The sequence below is a fragment of the Drosophila busckii genome, chromosome 2L (genome assembly GCF_011750605.1).
Source record: "Drosophila busckii strain San Diego stock center, stock number 13000-0081.31 chromosome 2L, ASM1175060v1, whole genome shotgun sequence".
Classification (NCBI taxonomy): Eukaryota; Metazoa; Arthropoda; class Insecta; order Diptera; family Drosophilidae; genus Drosophila; species Drosophila busckii.
In genome coordinates this window covers 17,514,175-17,524,824 of record NC_046604.1, presented here as the reverse complement: position 1 = coordinate 17,524,824, position 10,650 = coordinate 17,514,175, and the positions used below count along the sequence as shown (strand labels likewise).

The 10,650-nt window shown below is 42.2% G+C and overlaps 4 protein-coding genes across 4 annotated transcripts; all 4 read left to right on the top strand.

Moving 5' to 3' along the window:
* Positions 1-710: 710 nt before the first annotated feature.
* Positions 711-3,164, top strand: LOC108594371 (PRKCA-binding protein). The gene is given in 9 exon segments (XM_033293017.1): positions 711-822; positions 1,791-2,201; positions 2,204-2,266; positions 2,268-2,315; positions 2,317-2,658; positions 2,660-2,686; positions 2,688-2,708; positions 2,710-2,769; positions 2,771-3,164. Coding segments are annotated over 9 exon segments (1,431 nt in total). The 5' UTR covers positions 711-714; the 3' UTR covers positions 3,122-3,164.
* A 477-nt stretch (positions 3,165-3,641) lies between these two features.
* On the top strand, positions 3,642-6,157 carry LOC108599746 (ATPase family protein 2 homolog). Its single transcript, XM_017986760.2, is given in 5 exon segments — positions 3,642-4,038; positions 4,089-4,592; positions 4,650-5,788; positions 5,790-5,831; positions 5,834-6,157. Coding segments are annotated over 5 exon segments (2,406 nt in total).
* Positions 6,158-6,976: 819 nt separating this feature from the next.
* On the top strand, positions 6,977-8,612 carry LOC108608363 (thiamine transporter 2). Its single transcript, XM_017999712.2, is given in 4 exon segments — positions 6,977-7,516; positions 7,518-7,568; positions 7,570-8,368; positions 8,427-8,612. Coding segments are annotated over 4 exon segments (1,308 nt in total). The 5' UTR covers positions 6,977-7,177; the 3' UTR covers positions 8,546-8,612.
* Positions 8,613-8,680: 68 nt separating this feature from the next.
* On the top strand, positions 8,681-10,624 carry LOC108608364 (magnesium transporter NIPA2). Its single transcript, XM_033294890.1, has 3 exons — positions 8,681-8,762; positions 9,154-9,447; positions 9,510-10,624. The coding sequence occupies exons 2-3, from the start codon at positions 9,210-9,212 to the stop codon at positions 10,364-10,366; spliced, it is 1,095 nt and encodes a 364-aa protein (XP_033150781.1). The 5' UTR covers positions 8,681-8,762; positions 9,154-9,209; the 3' UTR covers positions 10,367-10,624.
* Positions 10,625-10,650: the final 26 nt, after the last annotated feature.

The window sequence follows — 10,650 nt, the reverse complement described above, 5'->3', positions numbered from 1 at the left end:
CAGAGCGATGCCGACACTGCAGTGCTCTGCGCTGGTCACAACACGATGTCAGATTATGGACAGCATCAAAAACAATTAAATGAGTTAGACCGTTTGTAAGTCAAATCGACAAACAATTTGCTTTAGACAGCTAGTTAGTAAATATAATATATTGGCAACAAAATCGGAGACTGACAACCAATAATTGTTGTTTATTAAACGCTCTAGACGAAAAATAAAACATTTAACATGTGCTAAGCTATTTATTTATGTTGTAAGCACCGAGTAGTAACAATTTTTAAAGCAGTAGCTGTATTAATATTTAGATAAATACTACAAATATATAAGAGCTAGTTTAAGTAAATAATAACATACTATAATTGTATTGTAGTTGACGTTTATATAATAATAAATAGGCTAGCTCAGTTTGCTGGAAGCCTTTAGAAACAAAGGTAAACAGTTGGTTAGCTAAATTATATTTTTTAATAGTTATTTTTATTTTCCTAATAATCATGATGCCTTTGCTTCAAATGCCTCTTAAATGTTCCAATCCCATTAGTAATGGCTTTGCTAGAACTAATAAGATGGCTATATAAGAAATTGCACCCATGGATGTGAGTAAAGCACGCATTTTTAACATTCCCCTGTTACTAAATATAAAATTAAAAATGTTTTAGTTAAAAGTTTTTATATATTTTTATTATATTGCTTTTTTTGTTCCTTTTAAACAGGGGCATGACTGTGACCACCAATGCAGTGGTCATCACCAAGGATCAGAGCAACTTAATTGGCATCAGCATTGGTGGTGGAGCACCCATGTGCCCTTGCCTCTATATAGTACAGGTAATTTTTGTATTTATGGCTACATCTATTTTAATTTGGAATTTTCTTTTTGCTGTTTTTTTGTAACTTCGACGCGCTTCCAAGGATTCGGACGTGCCTTGAAATTAGTTAGCTTGCGATAATATTTATACTCCTCATATTGGCGTTGTGCCCAGGCCATTGCCTGTTGACGCCAGCGTTCCTGCAGTTTTCGTCTGGTCAGCTCATTGTATTGAAAACGTTTCTGTGCACGCAGTTCAGTGTTGAACTTAAAGGGCTTTTGCTTGATAATGCTGGAGGAGATCTGTGGCACAAATGGTGGTCGACGCCAGGCGGCAACGTGATGTGTGGACGACTTATGCCGCAGCTGCTGCAACTGCTCTTCTTCGAGGCGACGCATAGCCTCCTCGCGCTTCTTTTGCGACTCCATGGAGATGAGCAGCGTCTGTGGCGTTAGCGGTTCAGTCACATTGTTGTAGGAGTTCAATTGACGCAACTGATTGCGATTCTCCCAAATTTTGTGATAACGACTAAAGTCTGGCACGGGTCGACTATGAAACAGGCGCTGCTTACGCTCCTCCTGGCATAGTTTATTCAGCGTTTGCTGCTTGCTCTTTTCATATTTACGCTGCAATTTGTAAACTCTTGGCGCAGCAGCTTTGACCTGTTGGCCTTATCGCGTCCCGCCGGCTGGCGCTGCAGGAATTCATTGGAGATCACCTCGCGCAGTATAGACCTAAGCTTGGCGTGACACTGCTCAGAGCGTGGTAGACTCTTGGGCAACTCTGTTGTAGTCTGCGGCTGCATGGAGTAGCCCTTGTACCAGCTGGACACGGGCATTGCTTAAATTTTGCAATAAACAAAGCCAAAAAAATATTGGAATTCCAAATTAAATAAGTAAACCAAAATATATGTTAGTTGTATTATAAACACCTAAATGACTACTGTACTACTTTGTTCAAATAACTAATTTTCTTTCTTTTTGTCAGGTCTTTGATGGCACACCTGCTGCAAGAGAAGGCTCGCGGGATGAGCTGCTGGCTGTCAATTCGGTTAGTGTCAAGGGCAAAACCAAAGTGGAGGTGGCCAAAATGATACAAACTGCTACCGATGAGGTTACTGTGCATTACAACAAGCTGCATGCAGATCCGGAACAGGGCAAAACGCTGGACATTATTTTGAAAAAGCTCAAGCATCGCATTGTGGACAATTTGTCCAGCAATACGGCGGATACGTTGGGACTCTCGCGCGCTATACTCTGCAATGATTCGCTGGTGAAGCGTTTGGAGGAGCTGGAGGGCACTGAGCTAATGTACAAAGGTCTGGTGGAGCATGCACGCCGCATGCTTAAGGCGTACTACGATCTGCTGCAGACATACAAATCGTTTGGCGATTGCTTTCACACAAGATCTCAGCACATGAGCCGCAGCAGCGTGCCTCTGAAGCTTTTCGCACTTTTGGCGAATTTCCATCGCGCACTAGAAAAAGACGGCTTGACTATTATAAAGCAGATTAAAGCCCGTGTTGGCTGATCTGGGCACATATCTAAACAAAGCCATACCGGATACAAAGCTAACAGTGCGACGTTATGCGGATGCCAAGTTTACGTATTTATCTTATTGCTTGAAGGTAAAGGAAATGGACGATGAGGAGCATGGCTTTGCTGCCTTGCAGGAGCCGCTTTATCGCGTTGAAACGGGCAACTATGAGTATCGTTTGATACTGCGTTGCCGCCAGGATGCGCGCAGCAAGTTTGCCAAGCTACGCACTGATGTCCTGGAGAAAATGGAGCTGCTGGAGTGCAAGCATGCCATGGATTTGAATAAACAGCTGCGCAGTTTGCTTGAAAGTCTGGCCTGATCTGCATAGAAGCTTGGTGGATCGGTCTGGACACGCTGCCGCCTCTCTTTCCCTATTGAAGTGGACTTTAAGGAAACTGACTTCCAATACAAGTCCAGCACACTTAAGCCCACAAGAGCTGGATGACGATGAAATCGAAGACAATGCCAATTCACATACAAACAACAAAGTGATTTATGGCTTGGAGGCAGTTGAGCAGCCAGCGCCCATTATTACTATGGAAACAAAAGCAGCGGAGCCCAGCAGCAACGAAAATGAATCATTACTTAAAGAGCTGGGTCTCCAAGATGTAGATTTGCTGTCGAATCCACAGACAATCAGTAATCAAAAGGATTCCATAGCTGCTCAAAAGGAAGCTTATGATTTCGATTTATTTCTAAATCAAGCCAATGCTACTACAAGTTTGGAACGTGATCTTATGTCGGCCAATGCCAGCGAAACAGATTTGCTGCTGCAATAAATGTACAAATATATAATAGTAGTTTACAAATATTTATATTTTCTGCATCGCAGTAGACACATTTTATTTTACAGCCTCAGAGTTCAGAGTTTATATTGGCTTCATATTATTTAGTTCGTTAACAAACGATTTGTATTTTAAATAATTATAGACATATTTTATTAATTTGCTCTACAGTTTGACACATTAATATCATCAATGTACAATTAAATTATTATTTACATGATGTGGGAGAGAGGCTGGAGAGTAAAGCGCGGCCACTTGTAGCTCAGTTGGCTATGGACTGTTGGCGAGTAAACAAGCAGCTCGTATGCAAAATGCCTCTAAGTTAATTTAATAAATGTATAGTGTGTAAATTTTTTAATGTAACCACCTGTAAGCTGTTTAAATATTGATTAGCGCGCGCTAAATACCACCCACACTTATCGATAATTTTGTAGTGCGTCTTGCAGCCCTGTCCCACAGCTGTTTAAGGAAGAAGAAAATGTAAAGGTAAACAAAACGTGCTCCGGCTGCTAAAATGCCACCAAAATCAAGCAATAAGAAAAACCAAGCTGCTTGGTATCATTGTGAGGCATGTGGTGTGCATATAACATCAAAAGATCGAGATAAACATGAACACTTAAATCCAAATGAAATAAGTAATGTGTGTACGGAGTTTATTTACAATGGAGCGCTATTTACCAGCAGCTTGCAGCCGCGCACTTTTGAGTTGGAAGCATTGAAAGATTTGCCGCCAAAATGTGCAAACATGCTAATATTTATATCCGAGGGTGCTATGCAACTGGCAGGTCTGCACATTGGTCAACATGTGATTATAGAATCACAGAAAGAAGCCGCAAATGTGGCGCCTCTCGTTCGTTTACTCTGGCCGGTGTCTGAGCAGTTTCTAACCACAGTGTTTGCCTCAGCTCAGGGTAAGTGGCATTAAAGTATATAAATTTTAAATAATAAACATTTATTTTAGATTTAAAATACAACTGGACTACGCTGCGTGGCAAACTACTGCGCATTTCAGCACTAAACTCCAGCAGGATCTCAGCTGCCAGCAGCATCAGCTTAAGGCAGCTTGATGTAAAGGAATCAAACATAACGCCGGCACAACTGAAAGATGTAGCTGCAGTGCTAAAGCGCGATATTGTTAATCAAATCTACTGTCAAGGCAGCGTCCTGCATTTAAATTTCTTCAATAAGCATTTAAGCTTTAGCTTAGAGAGCTGGCAGCCAATCCAACAGAGCTCAGTGGAGCAGTCCTTGGCAGCGCTAAGCTTGGAGAAAGTCCAGCAGTTTATGCAGATTACAAATGCCACACGTTTGGATCTGCACCAAGGCACTAAGGAGCAGGATGAAGCGCAACAGCTAGGAAAAGAGCCACGCATAACGAAGGCGCAGATTGGTGGACTAAAAAGGCAAATGCAAATTGTTGAAGAGAGCATGGAGTGTGCGCTGGGCTTTAGAGCTTTGCCAGAAGGTAAGTCAAGAAAGAAAGCAATAAATTTAGTATATATAAATATATTATTATTTGTAGGTGTTAAAGTCAGTCGTGGTCTACTTTTATGCGGTGCTAGTGGCTGTGGCAAATCCATGATCTGCGAGGCCATGTACTCTGCTGCTCTGGAGCGGGATAAGCATGTGCAGCTGTTGCGCATCAACAGCTGCGAGATCTACAGCAAATTCCTTGGCGAAACAGAGCAAAAGTTGTCCATATATTTCGAGCGCGCCTATGCGCATTATCCACATCCAACATTAATGCTGCTGGAGGATGTGCATACATTATGTCCCAAGCAGGATAACAATGATTTGGTGAAGCGTGTGTCACTTGCATTCTTGTCACAACTCGATCAACTGAGCAACGGCAGTTGTGCTGCAGCTGGACGCATCTTTCTGTTGGCCACAAGCTCACAAATTGATGCTTTGCATCCGAGTATAAGACGCGCTGGACGTTTGGATTGCGAGGTGGAGTTGGGACCACCAGCGCCACAGGCACGCTTGGAGATATTGCAATGTCTGCTGCAGCCGCTCGAGCACAATATTACAGCTGAGCAACTGCAGCATATAGCTAGCATAACCCATGGCTATGTGGGTGCCGATCTGGCGAGCTTGGTATATGCAGCTACGCTAAGCACTTTGCAGTCAGAATCAACTACGCTGGAGTTGGCGCAACTGCAGTCAGCACTGACGCAGGTGAAACCCTCAGCTATGCGCGAAGTGCTCATCGAGAATCCCAATGTGCGCTGGTCGGACATAGGCGGACAGGCGGAGCTGCGATTGTCACTGCAACAAGCCATTGAGTGGCCGCTGCTGCATGCGGATAAGTTCAAGCGCTTGGGCATTAAACCGCCACGCGGCGTGCTTATGTTTGGACCGCCTGGCTGCTCCAAGACTATGATAGCCAAGGCGCTAGCCACCGAGAGCAAGCTCAACTTTCTGTCCATCAAGGGTCCCGAACTCTTTTCTATGTGGGTAGGCGAATCGGAGCGTGCAGTGCGTGAAGTTTTTCGCAAGGCACGTCAAGTGGCGCCGGCCATAGTTTTCTTTGATGAAATTGATGCCATTGGCGGCGAACGCGCCGAGGGCTCATCCGCTGGTGGTTCCTCTGTCAAGGAGCGTGTGCTGACACAGCTGCTTACCGAGCTGGATGGCGTTGAAGCTTTGCAAAATGTAAGCCATTGTAGCGGCCACGAATCGTCCGGATATGATAGACAAAGCGGCTGCTTGCGTCCCGGACGCATTGATCGTGTTTGCTACGTGGGTTTGCCCGAGGCTGCGGCACGTCGTGAAATCTTAGATATTAAATTGCGTGTTATGCCTTTGGCGGAGAATGTGCTGCTGGACAAGCTGGTCGAACGCACTGCAGGTTACTCAGGCGCTGAGCTGCAGGCTGTTTGCCATGAAGCAGCGTTGAGTGCGCTGCAGGAAAGCTTCGAGGCTACTTGTGTGGAATGGCAGCACTTTGAATCCGCGCTGGATACAGTGCAGCCACGCACAAGTCCCGAACTATTAAAACTTTACGAAGAATATATGAAAAAGAAATAAATGTAAGTGCAAATAAATTTACTTGTATATTTTTAACTATCAGCGTACAATCAAAACACATTAATCAAACTTGACTTGAACTATACTAAGGTTAAGAATTCAATTAATTTAGTTTTAGTTTTTACAAAGTAAGTCTATTGTTTAAATAAACATTGCATTTATTTTGTTTAGATAATTGAATTTGAAATATTTGCCGCTTTATTTAGAAATGACAACCGCTCACAATTGATTTTGTCATTGCTATAAAAGCGTATTTAATTAGCTATACATGCCTAATCAGCTGATAATTAACAAACTTATCTATAAAAGAACTTAACGTGTTAACAAATTAAATCAGCATTTGATATGCCAAAGCGTTATCAAGCTTGAAGCAGTTAATCTCAACAAAATATATTATCCTTACACTATACAGCAAACAATTATTGTAAATCAATAAAGATATGTTTTATTGTATACAATCTGCTCAACTAACAATAGAGAGAGTACACAAACAATTAATGCCATATGTGCAAAATATACAAATTAAAAATAGATGCATTGATTGCTAAAGATACATGCAACTTATAAATATTTATGCTTAATGTTAACGCATTTTTAGTTAAAAACGCTTAAAATAAGACAATAATTGTTTATAGTTATTGCAATTTTAGAGGGCATCTTAAAGTCAGTTCTTTAAAAAGTAATTAACAAAGGGGGGGGGGGGGGGGGGGGGGGGTGGTAATTTCATATGAGAACCATTTTTATTGGCGAGATTTGCAAGTCGCAGATCGTCAAGTGAGAGCGAGCGCGATTGAGCGTAAAGAGAAAGCAACTGGCATTGGTACAATTCGGAGAGTAACATGTTTAAGGTAACGACATCTTTACACACCCGATCACGCTGTTAACTAATTCAGTACATTTTTAATGGCACGCACAGTTGCCATCGGGCGCTCGTTACGGTTACGACACAAACAAAAAATTACGGACCATACACATAACATTTGTTGTTGAGCTGTTTTTTGCGAGAGGAGTTTGATCGCCATGGAGAACTGGCTGAAAATATCATTGCTGCTGTGCTCGTTCGGCTTCTTTCGCGAGTTTCGTCCCTCGGAGCCGTACGTCACCGAATTTCTTGCCGGAGAATGGCGCAATTTGACGTCGGAGCAAGTTTACCAGGAGGTTTATCCGCTTGGCTCATACGCAGTGCTTGCACAGTTGGTTATAGTGTTTCTTATAACGGATCTGTTGCGCTATAAGCCCATCATAGTACTTTCTTCATTGGCGGGCATTACGCTCTTTGCCATTTTAATCTGGACACGTACACTGTTTAGTCTGCAAATTGCTCAGATATTCTTTGGCACCTTTATGGCCGCCGAAGTGGACTTACTATACATATATCTATGCCAAGGTGGACAGAAGTCATTATCAAGAATGTTACAGGCCACACACGTGCAGCAATTTTAGGCGGAAAATTCTTGGGCGGCGTTCTAGCCCAGGTGCTCGTCTCCACCAACAGCATGGACTTCTTCGAGCTACACTATATATCCTTCGCCACGCAGATAATATCATTGCCCATCTCGTTGCTGCTACCAAAAGTATCCCGCAGCTTATACTTTTACGCTGTGGACAAGGATGAGGAAGTAGCTGCTGCCTCAGTGCCTGCAATTCAATTAAGCACCGCGGCGTCAAAGGAGGAGGAACAGCCACCGCCAAAGTTTTCTATGACGAAAGCTGGTCGCCTGCTGTGGTATCATTTGACTTCCTCCTACTCAAATCCCGTTGTGCTGCAATGGAGCATCTGGTGGGCATTTGCCTCTTGTGGTCAACTTCAGGTCATCGCCTATATACAGTTCTTGTGGAAGGAACATGCACCCAACAATCAGAGCACATTCAATGGCGGCGTCGAGGCTATAGCAACGCTTTTCGGCGCTGTGGGTGCCATTGTTGCTGGCCTGCTGAACAGCAACAAGCGCCGAGATCTTTACATGCTTATCAATTCCGTGTGTGTGGCTGTGCTGGGCCTGCTGTTGTTAATGGCGGCACTAATTAAAGAAGTCTGGTTGGCCTACATCACCTACATCATTTTCAGCGCCGTCTTCTTCTTCATCATCACCATTGCGGCAGCTATTGTGGCCGAGAACCTGGTGGATGATAGTTTCGGTTTAATATTTGGCATCAACACACTGGTGGCGATGATCCTGCAAACTATTCTAACTGTTGTGGTTGTAACGGGTAAATTCAATGCGTTATCTTTGAAAGCGGTAACATAACTAACTTTTTTATTTTGCAGACACCGGATTTGGTTTGCCGCCAGCGGATCAATATGTAGTCTATGGTACATATTTTCTGATTTTGGCTGCAGCTTATCTTTTAATGTTATTAGTTACTAAGATTTGCAAGAAAAAATAGTGACAAAAATATAATACTTTTGTTTTCAATCAAGCTGCTTAAAACAAGCGCTGTTCGATAACCGATAATTGCTATATTTGCGATTTTTCAACATATTCGATAACGTCTCACATAATATTTTAAAGCACACCACAATACCAGTCAGCGGTTTCCAACACTGTACATCAATCAGTTCATCAGCTAAGAAAACATAAACATTTGTCCATTAATAATAGAGGTAATTAAAGAAAACAGGGGTTGACCTGCATTTATAAATATTTCTCGTGACTACAAAGTTATAAAACTACAGCTTGGTGCTCTAAAATTTATCCCTAATACTCAAGGGTATTATAAATAAAAAAAAGTTTGTGTTTGTTACGATTTGCAATATAAAACAGTCTATTGTTGCTGTAGAAATAAAGAACGCAACTAATGTGAGTTGGGTGTTAAGTAATTCAGTCGTGTGTGTGTGGACATGTGTGTGAAAGTCAAACGCCAAGTGATAGATGGGGATTGTAAACAAGGCGTGACTCATGCTTGGGAACTCAGCTGATTATCGCACTGTTTGCATAAACATACAAACATAAACGAATTACTCAGTTTGCGTGCTTTGTCGTATTCTTTTCTAGAGTTGCGGTTGTCAGAATGAACAGTGAAGCCGCATTACTGCATGCTGGCGGTCTAGATGCCAATAATGCATCGCCCCCGCATAAGTCAGACCCCACCATTGATGGAACCCATCTCAAACACAGATTTTTACATTGGTGTGGGTTTGGCTATATCATCATGTTTCTTCATTGGCTCCAGCTTTATTATAAAAAAGAAGGCATTGTTGCGACTAAGTAGACTTGGCGAAGTGCGTGCCGCGGCTGGTGGGTTTGGCTATTTGCGCGAATGGATTTGGTGGGCAGGATTATTAACAAGTAAGTTGCTATTCATCATGATAAACACATTAATCTAATCTTTATTTATTTTTAAATTTTAGTGGGCATAGGCGAGGCTGCGAATTTTGCTGCTTATGCCTTTGCACCAGCTTCGTTGGTCACGCCCTTGGGTGCCCTAAGTGTGATAATCTCCGCAGTAATGGCATCAAAATTCCTCAACGAAAAGCTCAATTTGCTGGGCAAAATCGGCTGCTTTTTGTGCATAATTGGTTCAACGATCATTGTTATACATTCACCCAAGGAAAAGGAAATTGAGGATCTACAAGTGCTCTTCGATATGATGCAAGAGCCAAGCTTTATATTATATGTTACATGCATATTTGGATCCAGTGCTTATGTGGCCTGCATTGTTGCTCCCAGACATGGACATACAAATGTGTGCGTATACATTTTCCTCTGCTCTGGCATTGGCTCCCTAACAGTCATGTCCTGCAAGGCTCTTGGCTTGGCCATTCGAAGCACCATTGCCAATGGCTCACACGTTTTTGGCTCTTGGATGCCTTGGTTTCTTATTGTGGTCACCGTCACCTTTATAGCCATACAAATGAACTATTTGAACAGAGCGTTGGACATCTTCAACACAAGCATAGTGACGCCCATTTACTATGTCATGTTTACCACATTCGTCATTACTGCGTCTGCAATTTTACTCAAAGAGTTTACGCACATGAGTTTTGAAAACATACTCGGCGACATTTGTGGCTTCCTCATAGTTATTACAGCTGTGTTTATGCTCAATGCATTCAAAGATATTGATTTAACATTGAGTGATGTGCGTGGCCTGTTGCACCCCAAAATGCAACGTGTTTCACAATTTGACGAGGAGGTGCTTGTAAGCACCAACTTAAAGGATAGACGATACTCGTATGGCTCCGGTGATATATTCCGTAAGGCATGACATAAGCAACGTTATCAAGTTTAGTTGTTCCCTATGACACAGACTTGAAATTAACATGTAAACCGGAAACCATCTCACACACACATATCATACCATGCACTGTTCCTTCTTTCATTAACCAAACATTCATTAAAATAAGCTAAAATTGTTGTTAACATTAAGGGCTATCGAAAATTGACCAAACTGTGTACTTTATTATATATTATATTTGCCATTATCGTAAGAAATCCTTAAACTTAAATGCCAAAGTGTATTCTTTTATAAAATATATTTATACTGAAGCT